Source organism: Diplotaxodon limnothrissa, linkage group LG5 (assembly GCF_057381915.1).
Source record: "Diplotaxodon limnothrissa isolate DT_005_m linkage group LG5, D_limnothrissa_male_GT1.1, whole genome shotgun sequence".
Lineage (NCBI taxonomy): Eukaryota > Metazoa > Chordata > Actinopteri > Cichliformes > Cichlidae > Diplotaxodon > Diplotaxodon limnothrissa.
Window position 1 is genome coordinate 23,768,696 of NC_140600.1, and position 20,140 is coordinate 23,788,835.

At 39.0% G+C, this 20,140-nt stretch overlaps 1 protein-coding gene across 2 annotated transcripts in view; it reads left to right on the forward strand.

The window, feature by feature from the left end:
- The window catches only part of pparg (peroxisome proliferator-activated receptor gamma), a 41,692-nt gene extending 21,775 nt beyond the window's left edge, over nt 1-19,917 (forward strand). For both annotated transcript variants that reach the window (XM_085353306.1, XM_085353305.1), the window contains exons 2-9: nt 724-1,020; nt 1,301-1,467; nt 4,289-4,427; nt 11,324-11,523; nt 14,517-14,643; nt 15,315-15,508; nt 15,776-16,019; nt 18,555-19,917. In XM_085353306.1, the coding sequence (XP_085209432.1) occupies nt 729-1,020; nt 1,301-1,467; nt 4,289-4,427; nt 11,324-11,523; nt 14,517-14,643; nt 15,315-15,508; nt 15,776-16,019; nt 18,555-18,802 (1,611 nt within the window). In that variant the 5' untranslated portion in view covers nt 724-728 and the 3' untranslated portion in view covers nt 18,803-19,917. The remainder of the gene's footprint in view (nt 1-723; nt 1,021-1,300; nt 1,468-4,288; nt 4,428-11,323; nt 11,524-14,516; nt 14,644-15,314; nt 15,509-15,775; nt 16,020-18,554) is intronic.
- Nucleotides 19,918-20,140: the final 223 nt, after the last annotated feature.

The window sequence follows — 20,140 nt, forward strand, 5'->3', positions numbered from 1 at the left end:
AAAATAATTTAATTCTCTGACCTTTTTCTGAAGATGCAGAAAAAGTGCAGTCTCAAAGTATGCAGAGACAGACAAAACATTCCAATGAATTAGTTATCAATTAGAAAAATAGTGGTAAACACCAACTGTTTCCTTTAATAGATTTGCACAAGATAAAATCTTCAGCAAAGGAAAAGTAAAATTCCTAGAAGTTGAAAAAGATACTGTTCAGTTTTTACCACCAACCCAGTCCTTAAGACCAGAGAAGTTGCCGAAGCTAAAGGCCTGCATCCTTGGCCTGCTTTGTGTGTCCTGTGGTTGGGCAATCGCACAGCAAGCACCCAAACAGCAACAGAGGAAGGCAGTGTTTTGAGCAGAAGAGACGTTCCTCAATGCCAGAGTTCATTTTGTACTGCCTGTGACACAATCAGTGTTCCCTGTTTACTAGATAACAGACACACTGCAGGAATGAAGTAAAGCACGACGGGTACTCCTTGTAGTGTTTTTAATGGAGTGTGTGCGCACGCCCAAATGTTTAGAATTTTTCTGAGAGGTCCTTTTTAATTATTAACAACTGTACAACAGTGCATGTGGACTTGTCTGCGTGTGCTTTTATTTTCATATACAGTTTTCTGCTTCCTTTTATTCTCAGTGGTTATTGTTTTTCTAGTTATGTTAAGTTAAATTTAGCTGGCAACTGATTTTTGAATTAACTCGCATACTTGCCTTTTCTCTCTCTTACAGTAGACATGGTGGACACCCAGCAGCTCCTGGCCTGGCCTGTTGGCTTCAGTCTGAACACAGCAGATCTGCCAGAGCTGGAGGACAGCTCCCACTCGCTCGAAATGAAACATTTGTCCACGTTTGACTACGCCTCCATTTCCTCCTCCTCCATCCCTTCCTCCCTGTCTCCCCCGCTTGTATCCTCCATCCCTTCCGCTGGCGTGGCCTATGACCTAAGTCCACCGCAGAGTGAAGAACACCTGACCAACATGGACTACACAAACATGCACAGCTACAGGACACAACCAGACATGTTCAGTAAGCACATTGACCAGAGACGAATGATATAAATGTAAAATATACTTTAGGTGTAACAAAGCAAGCGGTGACCTGAATGAGATGTAGACTGAGATTAAGAGATGTGCTGCATGCATCAGAGTAACTATTAAAGGCAGTTATGGGTAACAGGATGCAGATTTATAGAAGCAAGGTTTAAGCAACCGAGTGCTGAACTTTTAAATGGATGTAAGAGGTGAAGTTTGAATTTTGTGTGCTTTCTGTCTGTCTTCCTTTCTGCGTGATGGTGTTTCTTGATCAGATTCCATCAAGCTGGAGCCCGAGTCACCTCCACAGTACTCAGATATTCCCGTGCTATCCAAGCTCCCAGACGATACGTCGGCGGCAGCGCTAAACATCGAGTGCCGCGTGTGTGGGGACAAAGCGTCAGGGTTTCACTATGGCGTCCACGCCTGTGAGGGCTGTAAGGTAAGGCTGAACGATCTCACAAGGGAAGATGAAAATGCCGATGAGCGTAGAAACATTTCAGATCGTCTCGTAATCTCTTCGTTAAATTCCTGTTTTTTGTTATGTCCAGGTAACGGTTTAAAACCTCTAAATATACACGTGTTCTTAGAACAATCTTCACTGAGGTTTGTCATTGGTTACAATTTTACTAAACTGCACACAGCGGTTGATACGATTCATGTTTAAGTCAATTTGTGGATCAGTCGATACATTTTAAGCAGCGCTCCGTCTTTGCTCAGTTTTAGAGAGGATTTTTTTAAATGGTTTTCAATCATCACAGAAATGATTCATGTGTTAAATCATGATTCATATCAGTAGAGAGTGCGTTAAGTCTTTTTCTTAACAAGTAATGCTCAGATGATTATAAATCAGCAGTCATACTACTTTCAAGTCGTGTCAGGAAACGGTAATGGGTGTAACAATTTCTACTGCAGCTCTTTTCTCTCTCTGCCACTCTTTTTCTGTCACTGTGTGTCACCCGTCGGTGAAACTTGTTGGTGGAATAAATAATTCTATAATGCATGGAGAGAAATGTGCTTTTTTTTTCATCTTTTTGATGTCTGCCACTCTAACCACAAGCCCCATACATTTTCCACTCAGCGAGGGCTCAAGATAGGCGTGTGCTTCTTCAGACAGCCACCCATTTAAACTCTCTGTCTGTTTGTCTGTCTGTATAGAGTATAAATAACTAATAGAGTGTGGGTGAAGTTTCAGAAATATTTCCATTTTCTTTGAAATATTGACACATTACAGAAACATGAACATTTTTCTCCAAACACATATGAGATGGATTTTTCAGAATCGGCAGACCTGTCTGTGCATCTTTTGGTTTAGATCCAAGAAGCGTTTGCACGTCTGAAATCAAACTAATTTGAAAAGAAACCTTCACTCTGGCGCTTTCACAGAAAAAAGAAACTGAAATGCAGCAGCTTGTTACTGAGTAGTATGATTCAACTAGTATGATTCAAAGTGCAATACAAGAGGCCTACTATATATTGCTTACTTACTAGGAAAAGTCCAGCTGAAATATTTTGTAGTTTTGTAGGAAATAAAAATTTTGTGCTGTTTTCTGCCTAATATCATTTATTTATCTTTGTTAAAGAGTGTAATTATAAAACAGCCCACACTACAGCCCGCGCCACACTGGTTGTGTGGCTCATTTATGCTGGTTTAATAGTTTTCCATTTTAATAGGTGACTTATTCCTTGTTCATTACGATTAACTTCATTTCAGGCTGACATCACATGTAGTAAACACAAGCTACCAAGCCAAATTTAGTCTTAGTGAGGTTTTGCCTCCACGGGTAGCAGAGTCTATTTTCTATAGACATGTTCGTCTCTATTCTTACACACACAGTACACAGTACAGTGCTTACTGTTACAAGGCCACTGATACCACTCAGTGGCCTCGGTGCCCTCATCGCTCGTCAAGGTGAAGCTACGAAGCTTCCAAGGAGTGAACAGCTTCATGTGAATACAGACCGTGAAAGTAAACTTACAGACCCGCATATCTGTTTCATGACAGTTATTGATGGATTTATAATCCAAATGACTAAATTCAAAGGGTGAATGTGTCCTTATGAACACAAGAAAATAGTCATGCCATATTCATTCAGTATGAAATACTGTGTAAGAAAAAGGGCTGATCAAAGAAGGGGGCCTTTTTTCAAAATAAGAGTTTTCACTAATTCGTGGACTCACTTTGTTTGCCTGCCTCACAAACGTCCTTCCAGTGGATCGTAACCGTGGATTTGTTTTTGGTTGGCTTAAACCCTACCACCCTAGAAGAATGAACAGAGCCGCAAGCTACGCATGATTTATTCAAACGATCAGCTTTTCTTATAAAATTTGGACTCGTACTGAACGACATAATGCTGACAGTATATTTTTTGGCAGCTTGCATTGTAAAAACAATCAAAAAGAACACGACCACTGACAGTCACCTTGAACTCCACCACAGTGTTAAAACAGAAGCTCTTTGACACTGTTGCGGAACAAGGGTCTCTGTTTTTCTGCCGCCATAAGCTGTCACTCTGTTCCGTCAGGGGCTGAATGAAGGTGAGGGAGAGTAGTTATTGTTCTGCTGATGTCTCAGGGGAGACTCACAAGAAGAGGGGGGTCAGCCAAGCAGGCAAACACTTAATTGTTTTAAAACAGAAAACATTCTTTATTGAGGTGGAGTCTTGACCCCTTTTAACTTCCTTCTTCTATAAATAACCTACGATTAAAAAAGAAACATCTGTGGATCGTAGGAATGTAGATGCTTATTTGAAAAGCCTTCGCACAAAGTCCTGATGTCAGTTTTTATTCTCACTGAAAATTCGCCTTTCAGAAATTTGCAGCCCATAGGATTTTTTCTCCTTTTACACTGCTCAGGGTGTAGGAATGTATACTATAAGTCTGACCATGGCTACACATTAATAGGTGAGATAAGCTTCTTTGGTCCTAAGGTTGAAGACATAATGTGTAAATTTGCACAGTTAACTTTTGAATAGACTTGTTGGCCCAATGATTGGCTTCCATACAGATTAGAAAGAGCCAGGTGTCTTATCAGTATTTCTCAGTCAGTAGACACTGCGTTGAGCTACTTTTCCAGCAATTAACTTGATTCAGAATTTGAATTATTAAATGAAATGTTAAAACTTTTTTATGCCCCTCAATCCTTTTTGATGAAGGGATAAAAATATGCATTAGAATAGGGCTTATTTGAAAAAGAGTAGGCAGAGCAACCATAAGGACTGAAGTCACTACGTGTGTACTAATCGTATTCCTCTTTTTCACAGGGTTTCTTCAGACGCACCATCAGGTTAAAGCTGGTGTACGATCACTGTGATCTTCACTGTCGAATTCACAAGAAGTCGCGTAACAAATGCCAATACTGTCGCTTCCAGAAGTGCCTCAACGTCGGGATGTCACACAACGGTAAGCCGGTGGCATTCATACACACATTTTCATGACAGTCTGCACACAGTCAGAGCATACCTGGGTCGTATTTTTCATTAAACTCAAATATGAACTAAAAAAAAAGTTGAAGCTTCTGTGCATTCAATCTTTTTTTCATTTTCACATCCATCCCTCAGACAGGAATGAAACCCCCTATTTATATGTCTATAAATAAGCAGATGTAGGTAAAAAGACTGATTCTTCTTTGAAATTGAGGTTCAGGAAGCGCCTCTTCTCGGACTGAGTACTTATGCCCTTTGAGAGCCGCAGATGCGTGTTGACCACACTGCTTCCAATTTAGCCTTTGAGGTGTCATAGTAATGTGTGCAGAAATCTATATCACTGTCTTAGATGTTGCCAATTCTTTCATCTGTGGTCTTTGGCCATTGTTGCAAATCTTGGTTCATGTTTTAGTTCCCATCATTCGCGCAGTGTGTACCCGCCACCCCCCAGCTGATTCATATCACAGTAGAAATTCAAAGATGAGATTCTGGTGTATAGCTAACTATAACGCCTATCAAAAGTTCTAAATTTTGACCTGCCTTTGTGCTTTATTCAACAAAGGCCTGATAGTGACAGATATGATAGGTGTGAGTAGCACACCTATCAGAGGCATGCTACTCACAGCCTGACTGTTTTCACTGCATATCATCAAAAATGTGTTATAGCAATTCTGTCAGCGTTGCTGCTGTTTGAATGTGTGAAAAGTTGCCAGCTTCGGTTTTATTCGCACAAGCATTTGGCTGATTGTGTGCACTAAGTTTGTACATCAGCCACGTGAGTGGGTCTTTTTTAAAAGAGTTTTTAAGTTTTTAAAAACTGCATGTACAATTTAGAAAAAAATTAAAACACACATATGTTTGCCTTTCATGTACCAGACATTTGTACGTAGAGCTTTTTACTGAGATACAAGTAAACAGCTCTTAGATGACCTCACCATTTGCAAACTACTCCACAGAAGTACAATATGCAGAGAAACCGTCTACTTCAAAAGAAAAAAAATCTCTTCTTTCATCCGTCGCTTTAGAATAGTTTTGTTTTGTTAGCTTTTGTTGTCCAGTCAGGAGCATCAACAAGCACACCTGACTCCACCTCCTCAGCTGTGTTTCATTATGAACCTCGTGAGTAAATAAGTATACTCTGGCTATGTTTGATTGATGTCTTCCTGATTCTCCTGTTATATTTGTTGCACCTGTTAGGGTTGGACACGTTATGGCTCTTTCCCTCCTCGGCGCACTTGTAGCATACTCACTTCGGTGAGGTCGTAAAATTAAAATAACTCTGCAAATCATGACAAGTCAGAAAGCCCTGCTTCCCACAAAGATCGCTTCCCCATTTGCACTGAAAAAAGTGTGTGGGTTATGTAATTTATAATAAATAGTGAGCATGCATTAGCCATTATTTTGGTGGCTGTAACACCACCAAAATAATAGCTTTCCTGTCGATTGCAAACACAGATTTGAGCACTCTGATGAGGTAGGTTTGCCTGTTGCACAACCACTGGTTTAAAAAAAAAAAGAAGCAATGACAGCGACAGGAAATTCTCTCATACATTAGTGGAAGTGTGGCTACACTGAACTCTGTGGTCAAGTGGGCAAGAAGTTGACAGAACAGGAAATCAAATCAAATCAAATCAAATCACTTTTTATTGTCACATCACATGTGCAGGCACACTGGCACAGCACATGCGAGTGAAATTCTTGTGTGCGAGCCCCACAAGCAACAGAGATGTGCAAACACAACAACACAAACGAGCAAAATACAAGAATGGCCAACCTGAAACTAATAAATATATGTACAATATATAATAGTGTATGCATTTCTGGATGTGTATACTAAATATTTTCCTACGTGTGTGTGTGTGTGTGTGTGTGTGTGTGTGTGTGTGTGTGTGTGTGTGTGTGTGTGTGTATACACATTTTTACAAATTAAATAGTAAAAAAATAAAATAAAATAATAATAATAATAATAATAATAATAATAATAATAATAATAATAATAAAATATATAAAATATACAGAGTTGAATATGTGCAAAACAAGTGGCATTTATATACAGTGTGGAGTGCATAATGTTAAAGTTCCAGTAGTGAAGCTGAGATGTCTATGACGTGTTCAGCAGTCTGATGGCCTGATGGAAAAAGCTGTCTCTCAGTCTGCTGGTACGGGACCGGATGCTGCAGAACCTCCTTCCTGATGGAAGCAGTCTGAACAGTTTATGGCTGGGGTGACTGGAGTCCTTGATGATCCTCCCCGCTTTCCTCAGGCACCGCTTCCTGTAGATGTCTTGGAGGGAGGGAAGCTCACCTCCAATTATCCGTTCAGAGCACCGCACTACTCGCTGGAGAGCTTTGCAGTTGTAGGCGGTGCTGTTGCCATACCAGGTGGTGATGCATCCAGTGAGGATGCTCTCAATGGCACAGCGATAGAAGGTCCTGAGGATGCGGGGGCTCATGCCGAATCTTTTCAGTCTCCTGAGAAAGAAGAGGCGCTGCTGCGCCTTCTTCACTGTTTTGTTTGTGTGTACTGACCACGTAAGATCCTCAGCCAGGTGTACGCCAAGGAACCGGAAGCTGCTCACTCTCTCCACAGCAGCGCCGTTGATGGTGATGGGGGTGTGTACTTCTCTGCACCTCCGGAAGTCCACTATCAACTCCTTTGTCTTTCCTTTGAAATAACAAAAGCATGATGGTAAATTATACAACTTTTATCAAACACTGATGTTGTTGCTGCCCTGTCATTGGCCTTGCACTTGCTGAAGCTTACCATTTTTGTATTTGGCCATATTGCTCTAGAAACAAGCAGAATTCCCCCTTTCAAAGCAAACAAGGTGATCTTTGAAGAGCTCCGAATAATCCTGCTTCTCAGGTAAATTAATGGGGGCTGCACTTAAGACTTAATTAGACAAACCACTGAAAACACTGGCATGCTTGCACGGTATCGTTGTGCTGCATCCAGAAGAAGTCTTTTTTTCCCCCTACTTGACAGCTTGTAATTGCAGCGTGTTAAAAACAGTATGACACTGTAATGGAGACCAGGAGCTCAAACCCTTCTGAATGATTGATACTGGAATCACTTAAGTATTTTTTAAGTGGCACTTTTTTTAAGGGGCAGTTGGACTGGAAGGTGAATGAACACAGAGGAGATGGCCATCTACCAGAGTTGAAAAGAAAGCCTTAATCAGAACTGTTCACAACTTAAATTCTGTTGTATAGTGCATTAAAAGAGTGTGTCTATATATATATATACATATATATGTTAACAGTACTCAGTGTTTCTTTAACAGGATGTAAGAAAAAGCAACTCAGTCACCTGCTTACGAGGCCCAGGGACAAACCAAAGTAACATACCGGGGGAGTTTAGTCATTTCTTATATGTGTAGTCATTTAAAGCATATGTAAACAGACTGCTTTGGATAGTTGGATAGTTCTTCATTTGGTTTTGTTACAAACTTAAGCCATTCCAGATAAAAAGGAAACTAGCTGCATTTAGTGGTTTTGTTAGTTCTGCTCTAATAGTAAATATTAAAAAGTTGATGAATAAATTTTATTACAGCCTGATGCCTCTTTGGTGTCAGGAGTCTTGACTCTGAAGAGTGAGGTGAATATTAAAAGGTGGGGGGGGAAAAAGAATGATTTTAATGAAGTGGTAGATGATGGTGGAGGTGCCACAGCTTACTTAGCCAGTGGGCTAGAGCAGGAGGCAATCCTGACCATAGACTGCATATGTGGGCAGATGCAACCTAAATAGTGAGAAATGGCATATTTTACCAAGACTGAGGCCATAGCTTGATTATTTGCTACCTTGGGCAGGCCATCTTGGGGTTTGTCCAGTCTGTCAGACATAGCAGCTTACCTCCACCAAATAAGTTCCCCAGTTCAGCCATTGCCCATCATAAATACACCGATTGTAAGAACAGGAACAGGTTTAAGTCATCCCTTGAAAGAAGCTCACCTGGTAACTCATATATATTAGTCTGGTAACTGTTACATGTTAGTCATTTGTAACTGTGCTGCCCACTGTCCTAAAGCTTTGCCCCTGTGATGAGTAAAAGCCAAATTATCTGCTGTGTTTTTTTTCTAGGTAGGCATAGAGAGGTGGGGACAGATTTTATATCCAAACTTCTACAACAGGTTTATCACCTACTAGGTTTACATACCACCTCTAGTCAAAGCGTTACAGCATGACCCCGAGGAAGATGCTGCACAAATTTGACAATGGTTCAGTAATTCAATTCATCACTGAAAACACTGGCATAGGTGCGTGGCATCTGTGTGCTGGATTCAGAGGCTGAGGAAACAAGCTTTTCCTACTTGGCAGCTTGTAACTGTAGTTTATTGAAAACAACATCACATTAACGCAGATGTGATCTTATCTCTAAGAGTTTGGTGTCAGAGTAATTATACATTACAATCTCACAGTTTCATGACCAAAAGGTTCTTAATTCAAGCTTTTTTTTTAAACCATGTCTCCTTTATCTAACTAATGACCTTATTGCTGGTGCCGGTTAGCACGAAAGGTTTTGTCAATCATCATGGCAAAAGTCGGCTGGACTCGTTGTCACATTTTAATCTTAGAAGTGACTTAAATTCAACAACATTATGAGCATCTGCTATCAATAGATATATGTTTTTTTCTACTTTGCTGTTGCTTATCTCTGCGTCTTTCTCTCTACCTCCACCTTTTCTGATATCACTCTGGTGTAATAGGTATAGCTGGAGTTGTGTGGGTTTTTGTTTAATCAATGATTGACTTGCGTTGAACTGATTTCTCCAGTTTGCTGTGTCACTGCCGTGGGCACGGTGCCCGGTGGTAGAGCCACTTTAGTTTGTATGCATTTGCTTAGGGTGTGCAGTCAGCATTACATAATCACGTACACACGGCAGTAAATTCAGAGCTGGGAATGAAATGGAAATAAGGAATAATGACTTCCACTAACAGAAAAAGAATGGTCACACCTTGGTGTCAGATTTCTTAGAAGAAAAAAAAAAAGACATCCACATCAGCCATGTTACAACCACAGTGCTGCTTTCATGTACACGCAGCAGGGCAAGGGAAGCATTCACTTGAATGCTGGTAGATAGATGTGCCGTTACCTCCTGCTTTCAGCCGCCAGTGGACCATTTATTTCTGTGGGGGTTCACAAGTCACATCTTGCAGGGTTTTTGTCTTTTTTTTATGTGTTGTTTTTATTTTGTTTCTAATTTTACAAAACATGGGTTGCATTTTATATTCATTGACAGATATCAGACCTTACTGCTTTACAAAGTTACAAAGTCTAAAACTGACACGTAGTATTCAGAGAAATTGTCAGCTTGTAAAACATTTTGTCACATTCAGCATAAAATAGAGGCTGACTATAAAATTTGAAAAGTGCAATGCAACTCTAGTAATATAAGATAATTTTATACAGGTATATTTTTGATCAAATGAAATATAATCAATATATTTAGTTAAGGGGCATAAAATACACATAATTTTATCAGGAGGTAAATAATTTTGCATTCTGTGAAAATTACATTAATGCAATGAAAGCTGTTACATTTCAGGTCTGTTTTTATTATATTTTATTTTATTTAACCTTTTTTTATACAGGTAGTCCCACTGAGACTCAATACTTCATTTACAAGAGAATATATTTATCTCAGCTGAATCCTAAAATAAATACCTATTCAACAAACGACTCATCTTTCGGTGAGCTGTGAAAACATCGGTCCGTACACAATATCAGAGTCAACAAAATGTTCTAATTGCCTCATAAGACACACCTCAAAAATCACAGCAGAATCATTTGTCATCTTTTGATGCCACTGGATTTTCCCTTTCATTGAAGAAGCCATGAGTCATATGACTCATGTGACTTTTTAACATTCAGAAATCTTTGAGTTATTAGAGCAACTCGGACAAGTTTTCCATTACTTAAACTCCAAGCTTGAAATATTGTGACATCGCAACGGTTTAAAGAGTAGTTACCTAACATTGGCGTTGTTGCATATCAGGTAAAAGAAACACGTCCCCTGTCTCAAATGAAATGTCCCACATTTACATTTCATTCTTTGTTCACTGGGGTTTGTAGTGCTTCAGTGTGCCGTAAAATCTTGTGTGTTTGCTCTAGATGGGTAATTCTGTTGACATTAGCTGTTCAATTTGATTCATTGCTCATTGATCAAATATTAAAGATGTGATAAAGAAATTAAACATTCTAACAGAAGGTAAATGGGGTGATGAAAAAGGTATTTAAAGCCTTTACTTAAGCAGATATTGTACTCCAGTGACTTCAATATAAGTATAAAAAATTACCAGCTTTTAATAAAGTCAATTTTTAAAATTTTTCATTTACTTACGTAGAATATTGTTTATCAACTGGTCTGAAATAACAGGGAATGGATTTCAATCACAAGACAGATTTATTTTTGTGTATGCTAATCCATCACATGTAGTCACTTCCAAAAATGACCTTTTTGAGCGGGAAAAGGCTGGGATTCATTCATGTGTACATGGCTACACATGAATGAGCATATTGTACTTGATGTTACAATCTGATACACAAATAAATAGTGTTTTACTTCTGTTAAAGCTAGTTTACTAAAGGAAAAATGTAGTTTAGAAATATTTTTTAGGGTTCCCCATGTTCTTTGAATTCATTATTCAACTTTTCAGCCTAACTTGTGTTTTGTAGAAGTGAAGTAGCACATGGTAACACGTGGTTTGAGGTCGAAATGTCAGTCAAAATGGTATTAATTCAAACTGGGACTTTTGAGATCGCGTGACTCCAATAAATTGACTCAGGCTTCAGGTTTTGCGTATTTGCTGTGCACATGTGATTATGTCTGTTTTTCATGGTTCACCAGAGTGTTCTTCTGTTTCCTTTCCCAGCTATTCGTTTTGGCCGAATGCCTCAGGCAGAGAAGGAAAAACTGCTAGCCGAGTTCTCATCTGACATGGAGCACATGCACCCGGAGGCAGCAGATCTGAGGGCTCTGGCCCGGCATTTGTACGAGGCCTATCTGAAATACTTCCCTCTCACCAAGGCCAAGGCCAGGGCCATCCTCTCTGGGAAGACCGGAGACAACGTGGTAAGCAGCACTCTCTAAATTCTCATTTGCTTTGATTCGGATGCGTACAAAATCAGCAGACAGATAGCGCTCAACATTGGCATTCTCAGGACAGAAAATAGATCAGAAAAAAACTGTATATGAGCACTGCTGCTTAATATTAGACCAGCATTTGAACTGATAAGATATTTGCAGGTGTGCATGTGGTTTCACTTGTCTTTGCATTCCAGGGATATATCAACCATCTACATATACTGAACGTTCTCAACTCGCTGATGAGAGCTACTGAGCCAGTTTCTCTTTCCTGTTTGCTTTTTCTCCACTAAGAACGACATCTACAGCACAAATTTGACCTATATATATTTTTTATATCTCCCATTCTGGAAACTATCACAAGCAAGGATGACATTAAACAGAGTCAAGATCATACTGAACAGGCCAGGGTGAAAAATCCATGACTTCATGCAGTATTTTACCAAAATTCAGAAGTAGGACATAGAAAAAGCCTTACTGCTTTATTACTCTTTACCTTCACTTATACAAGAATTAAATTTAGTTAGAATTGTTATTAATACTACACCATTAATATGATTTAAACTCTAAGTATTTTAAACCTTTTACTCAGCACGTCTTTTAACATTTGTCAGCATAAATTCCTGTGAGCACGCTCAGTTTTGACTCAGATGACGCGATTTAGGCTGTTGCTGCTGTGTTAACTCAAAAAGTGGATGGACTGGTTTCAACATGTCTTGGCTGTTAGAAAATATCTCAGGTTACAATGGTCAAACTACAGAACAGGGTGGTGTTGCTTTTAGCAGTCTTTTCTTTTACAGCCATGGCTTCGACAGTCCTGCTTAAAACATCAAATGATTTCATAAAGACATTTGGAAATTTAGAAAAGTTGAATGGAAGAAGCTATTTAGAGTTTAGAGTTTTCCAAAGAGACCTAATCAAACAGCATGCAAGCAGAACATAAAATAGATCTCAAGTGAATATTTTTATCCACTTTGCATTATTTTATTTTTGCTTTTAATTCATCAGCTTTCTCCCTTTTTTCTCCTTATGATACCGCTATTCCTATATGTGAAGTTGCTTTGTCTGTGTATTATTCATATAGTAGTACTAGTAATATTACATTGAGTGTGGCAACTACATTTCTTTAATCAGACATACATATGTGATCTGAAGATTATGGAGTTGGTTTGATATCAGATAGTACCGTCAGCCTGTTACGCTGTGTTTGCATTATCATTCATTGTTCCAACTGTAAGTAGTTTCAGTTGGGGATTTGATTTTAGTCTCTCCAACCAATCAGCAGAGACCAACATATCTGCAAGAATCCAATGTAATTTTAAGTTGACATTGATGCATAGCCATGTCATCATACTGGTTTTGCTGGGCTTTAAGGAGTGGAGCGGAAAAAATTAAAAAGCAAATTCTACTGGTACATGCATATGCTCTACGTGTGTACCAGTAACCATTGTTCCTTCTTCTTCTTTTTCTTGGTACTGATGCTGTTTGACTAATACGCCCATGGTGCACACTGGACAGTTTGTTTTAACCGATAAAAACACAGGATCATGTCACAAGATGTGAGATGAGTCACTGGAGGTCAAAAATTCAATTGTCTGTTTCCAGACAAATGACGGTTAATTATTGAGAATATGAAAAACATGCTTAAAAACTATCAGCATGAAGATATTTCCAGTATTTGTGAATGTGTATGTTTTTGTAGGCTTTTCTGTGAAACCTGATCACTTCATCTTCTTTGATTTTTTTCCCTCACAGAATAAAAAAGTGGATTAAAAACTTTGAGCGTATTATATTCTTAAAATGTAGAAGGAGATTCTTAGTTTTTGGTTTTTTACTCGTGTTCTCGGATAACTCTCAGCTCAAGGTTGCGCCGCATCTCTTTCGTCTGCTTGTTATGACTGTTCATCGTGGTGATTGCAGCCAAATAGCACCAAATCATCTCTTTGTTTGAGGGACTGCTTGGTTATTTACTAAACCAAAGCAATCCTCCTAAAACAAATTGGGAGTCAATGATTTTAACTTTCGTAGAATATTTACATTTTTTAACAAGCAGAACCTTGATATGAGTTGATGTGTAATCAGTGTTTAACTGCACCGGAACTCCAGACACACCATGTGCGATAAAGGAAGCGATTTTTTTCCTTAACCTTGGAAAACCATCATTGTTTTGCTCAATTATTTTGGAATCGGAGCTACAATGTCTCTGTGCAAGATACCTATTATTTTACCTTGTTGTATGAGTGCTTCAGATAAAATGGAGGTTTGATTTCTTTGTTATACATAATGTTCACACAAGTTCAATTTAGCTTCCAACAAAGCTACCCAGTATAGTGTTTTTTTCTTTTTGCACATTTAATAATGTTGCTAGTGGCAAATGCTAAAACGTAGCATTACAGTCGCACAAATAGATTAAAGGTATTTTTATATAGACTATATTTGTTTAGCCTATATGTTTATAGCAGAAATCCTGAGTGTGTTGAAAGAAATTTTATGAAAGCTGGCACTTATAAGAAAATGGAGGCGCTCGTTGTGCTTGCGCTGAACAACATACATACAATTGCTGTGTAAAGACAAAACTAACAAACAGATTCCTGCACAGTGAGCACATAAAGACATTTCACTCCCCCCACTCAGTTTCATTCACTCACGCAGGAAATGGGTTGTTCATTTCACAACTTCTAGAGAATTTCCTGCTTTAATTCCCTCTATTCCCACTACAATAATGATTTATAGCAGCATTCATGTTTCAGGCCAGTGCATGTTAGTTTTACTAAAGTAAGCGTAAGTTTGCTCAGATACCTGGAAATGATGTTTTTTTTCTGTGTCGGCCTGCAGCTGAGACTTTCTTTATTTGCCTCATCATACAGATGAGACTAAATGTCCTCAGAAGACCTATAATCAACTTAATTTTTTCTCTTTTTCTTTTCTTTTTTCCTTTTCTTCTGCCTTCTCCCAAAATTTTCCTTGCACTCTACCTGTAGCCTTTTGTCATCCACGACATGAAGTCTCTAATGGAAGGAGAGCAGTTCATTAATTGTAAGCAGATACCAGTCCCAGAGCACCAGCAGCAGCAGCACCAGACCTCCGCTCTTCCACCTGTACACGGAGGTGGGTAGTATCAAATTACTCTGTTAAAGAACACCTTTTGTTGCAATGTCCAAAACATGTTGTTTGTCTGTTATTGTTCTGTTTAGTTTTAGGAATGCAATTAGCTACAGCAATGCAGAAGATATTGTTCCTATTATTCCACATTAAAAAAATTTTTTACATTGGAATTAATAGTAATAGCAATTCAAAATATACAAAACAAAGGCTGAAACTCAGACAAGCTCCTTAAAATGAAAATCCCAACTATTCAAACTTCTTCATTTACCAGTTTCACCCAGTGTTGTCAATGTTTTTTTTTTTTCACATAATCAAGATAATTATTAAAGCACACATATTAACCCCAATTCATTGCATTAGTTTTTCTGGGGAGAAAAGTGCAGTTTTTACATTTTTCAAGTCCAGTTTTACTGGTGCTGATAAATTATGTTACCTATTCTCAATGGTACCACTGTATCTTCTGTCATATTCTCTTCATCGGTCGATAATTGTATTGTTATTTTCTAAAAGTCTTGCAGAAAAATGGAGATGGATGAGGATCGAGAGATCTAGAAAGACACAAAATTCAGCAATTATCTGTTAACTCTTTGTTATTTTTAGCTTCTTATATAGTTAGCTTCTCTGTTTTTCTTGTACTCCTCCAACTAAATTAAGTACCTTCTCTCACATATCAGGCTACACGGAAACGCACCCACTGTCAGAGAGTGAGGTTATGAGAATGGCAGTCTTCGGTGGACAGGGAGAAGCAGACACTGTGGAGCTGCGTTTCTTCCAGAGCTGTCAGTCTCGTTCAGCAGAAGCAGTGAGAGAAGTGACAGAGTTTGCCAAAAGTATCCCTGGATTTGTCGATTTGGATCTAAATGATCAGGTGAGATTCATCAGTGGTTCATCCGTTCGGTCCTGATTGTTGTGGAAGATTTTTTCTGTTCTAAAACAACTTTAAAATAAACAGTTTTGGACCATTTCAATTCAGAAAATGATCAACGTAAATAAGTCGACATAATGGTTAGCGAAGCTCATTGCTGCTTGCAGTTCTAGATTTTGAATGAAAATGAAGTTACGACCCGACTATCATTTCTACTAAACTAAAGATCTTGCCAGATTTTGATACAGTCATTGTGTTCTTTATTTTCAGGTTACTTTGCTGAAGTATGGTGTGATTGAGGTTTTGATCATCATGATGTCGCCTCTGATGAACAAAGATGGGACCCTCATCTCCTATGGACAGATTTTTATGACGCGGGAGTTCCTCAAGAGTCTCAGGAAACCTTTCTGTCAAATGATGGAACCAAAGTTTGAATTCTCCGTCAAGTTTAACACGCTGGAGCTGGACGACAGCGACATGGCCCTGTTTCTGGCTGTTATCATTCTCAGTGGGGGTGAGTGTTTTTATTATTGTTTGTTTTACTATCTGCCCCCAGTTCACCTCTCCTGACCTTCGGAGGAGGAATCTGGATATGTGAATGGTTTGGAGCACTTCTCTTAAACCTCCTAAAACACTCACAGATTCATTGCGTCCACTGTTGGACGTTTAGAGTTCAGATTTGATTATGAGTATATCAGCACTTTATTGGTGCTGATATACTCATAAAAGAAAGCGTCTGCAGGTATACAGACATGATTAACATGGCATCTGTTGCACTGATGTGTTGAATGAACCGTTTTTCCATATATGGCAAGAGCATGATTGCATACATAAGATTAGCCTGGGGGCGGCTAATGGTGTCGACAGATTTTATTGACAGTTAAAATCTCGCCTCGGGTTCTCGTTCAAGAATAAATAACCCTTGCTGACCACATCGACCCAAGTACTTTGTCATCCAGGTTTTATTAGCCGCCTGATTTTTTTCTCATTGCAAGCTATTGCTAACATTACAGCAAGCGATTGCACCACAGTCTCCATTTTAGTCTGGAAATGCAACCACATGAGATCACTCACATTGCTCCCTCTGGCCTAATATTTCTAATAATTGTTTTCTGTATGTGCACGATGAAACAATTGCAAAATTGGCTTGGATTTTAAAACGTCTGTAGTCTGAGTTTAGACTTTGAGTTAACAGGACTGACACCATTATCGGTTAATATCTGTCTATTAAAGTGATACTGCACACAGCTTAACCTTGCTTTGCGTAACAGCTGGAAGCAGGGAGAAATAGCTGTTCTGGCAGTGTTCCTTATTGAGGTAATCATGGCTGGCTACACAGTGAGAGGGATTGTGAAAATGTAATCAGTGGAAGCTATTGCATGTGTGCAACCCCCCGAAAAAAAGAAAAAAAAGAAAAAAAGCACAACAGCATGTAGCAATACGTTAAGTGTATGTAGAAAAATTGTCTTTAACACATGCAGAAAACCCATCAAAGATCAGCCAGCACCGAGAGTAGCTGCAGTGCACAGTTCAGTGTTTTTAACACATGGTTGACTCCACTACAAATCTTGGTCACATTGGGTGGTGCAGCGCAGTGGTTAGAACTGTTGCCTCACGGGAAGAAGGTAGTCATTTGAACCTCTTGGTCACCCTGGGCCTCTCTGTGTGGAGGGTTCCCTGTACAAGTTTCCTCCCATAGCCCAAAAACATGCATGCTAGGTTAACTGGTGAGTCCAAACTGGTCGTAAATGTTCATGTCAGAGCGTCTGATTGGCACAAGTAATAGTTGTGCCAATCAGACGCTTACTAAGCCTTACAAGCCTTACTAAGCGTGCGCCACATATGCGTGACATTGCCCCCTTGTTGGTAGCTACAACATGCATACGTGGGTCTGCAAAGTTCTATGTAGCATCTACTAATGCACTACTGTGTCAGCTGCTTAGCACAGTAAGAATACCATGATCACCTACCAATAAAACCACTTGTGCAATCTCATTTTTACGCCTTTCTGTTTCTGTACAGAGCTAAGCTAACCGCTTCCTGTTTCCTTGCCGATATATATTAAACAAATACAACACTGGCGACCCCATTTTCAGCTCAATATTTGGCAAAAATGAAACAAAAATACTTTTTTATTTTAAATATTGAAAAAAAAAAATCATGATTCCAAGGTTATTTCATGTTATCGCTGTGCTTCTGCCAGACAACGTGAATTTAATTTACATCCATGTGTATATAAAGTAACATAGTTAACATAGTTAGCTGCTCCAAGTAAATCCAAGTTATCAGTTCTCTGTGTTTAACACACTATCTCCCGCCAGCCTCGGCCCACTCATAGATGTATTGGATGTTTTTGGGAAGGGAGTCTAGCAGAACGGCAGTAAACGGCAACTGCATCACGTGCAGGGAGATTTACAAACAGCAAGTTGCATGTTGATGACAACATTTTGACTCACTGTATCTTAAAGAGAAAAAAAAGGTGAGGTTTCACTGGCAACCACATGAGCAACTAACAATCACTCAGTCGAGTCGTTTTTATACAACTTTGACATCTTTTAACAAACATTTTTGTTCTAGTAATATCACAGTAAAGCAAGCAGGGACCTAAGGGTTTAAAATCTAAAATGTTAACAAATCAGACCAGCTTGTGAACACTTGAGCCTCACCCTCTTATGTCAACAGATTCTAACTGCTTAGTCTAGTATTGGTGATTATTATAGTGCTGCTTGATAAAAACCTGACCTTGGATAGCATGATGATTAAAATTAAACGTTTTATTTAAATATTAACCTAAATGACAAATATTATCTCTTGAAATCGAGATAAGTATTCTTAACTTAAACTGAGATGTTTTCTGCCAGTGAATGTGGATAATGTTTAGTTATTTGCACCTCTCCATCCAACGTAAGTTTTAAACTTTAGGTCATTTTCTATCGGTTTTATTTCTCTTCTTATGCCAATTTAAATTTTCATCTACCTGTTTTAATGGATTTTGGATATATTGTGGTCAGTCTCTCATTTATCCTCCTTATCTCTGTAATGTGTCCAGACCGGCCAGGCCTGCTGAATGTGAAGCCCATCGAGCAGCTTCAGGAGACGGTGCTTCATTCACTGGAGTTGCAGCTGAAGCTAAACCATCCAGACTCTCTGCAGCTGTTTGCCAAGCTGCTCCAGAAGATGACAGACCTGCGTCAGATAGTCACCGATCACGTCCATCTCATCCAGCTGCTTAAAAAGACAGAGATAGACATGTGTTTGCACCCGTTGCTGCAGGAGATCATGAAGGACTTATATTAGAATTCAACAGGAGAAGAGGACACGTACAGAAAGGGGTAAAGAAAAATACAGTGCTGTGCAAAAGTCTTGAGTCACCCTTGATTTAAGAAGTAGGTTAGCAGTTTTATTGAAACATCTAAAAACACACATGGGAACACGTTATATAAATAAAAAACAGAGTGTGTACTTTAAGTAGTTCTCTGGAATAGCTCTCCAGGCTTCTTGAAGGGCATTCAAAGCTCTTCTTTGGATGCTGGCTGCCTTTTGTTCCGTTCTCTGTCAACATGATCCCACACTGCTACAGTGATGTTAAGATCAGGGCTCTGGGGGAGAATAGTCCATGATAATGTGGTGATGTTCAATCATGTGTTTTTCTATCCAGGTATGCTTTTACTACATTGGCAGTGTGTTTGGGATCATTGTCATGCTGTAAAATTAAACCATTGCCAATCAAACACTTTCTAGATGCCTTTGTATGGTAGATCAAAATCTGAGCGTAATTCTCTGCGCTCAAAATTCAGTTTTGACAACATCTCCTCCAACACCATTGGCTGAAATGTCGCCCCAAACCATGACAGAGCCTCTGACGTGTTTTACAGGTGGTTTTAAAGATTCACTGTTGTGCCTCTGTCTTGATCTACAAACTGACAAGGACAATGATTTGAACCAAAAAGTTTAAGTTTGGATTCATCACTCCATTAGACTGGTTGCCTGGATTTCAGTCCGTTTTTTGTGTAACTTTCTCCTTGTTCCCCTTTCTTAAGAAAGTCTTTTTCAATGATGGCCATTTCTGATGAGGCTTCACTGAACAGTAGATGGATCAGCTGAAGGTGCAGATGCATCTCTCAGGTCTTGTGTCAGGTCTTTGCTGGTCTTTTCCTATTTCTTAACATACATTTCATCTGCTGTTTTTTAGGCCTGTCACTTCTTCCTTTGTCCTGCACTTGTTCTGTTTCTTCAAAGTTTTTAAAGACATACTGCACAGTTTGCTGAGATATGCCAAGCTTTCAGCTAACAGCACTCTTGGAATCACTTTGGTGCTGAATTTTATTTTATGCCTGTCAGACTGTCAAACTTACCTTTAGCATTTTTATACATTCAACTAAATAAAGTATGCACTTTTGCAACGGGCTGCTGGTAGCAAAGTGACTAAAGACACATTTTCTTGGTTGTTTGCTAACTTGTCTGTAAAGTAGACAATTGCTTATCCTTACAGTTTGTTGTTTTTTTTTAATCCTCAATAGTAAGTGTTGAACAAACAAAACAAAAACATTCCTCTGAAAAGAACCAGGTATAATGACTGGACTACAAATGAGTGACAAAGCAGTCAATGTCTACAGAAAAACTTGAACTAAAACT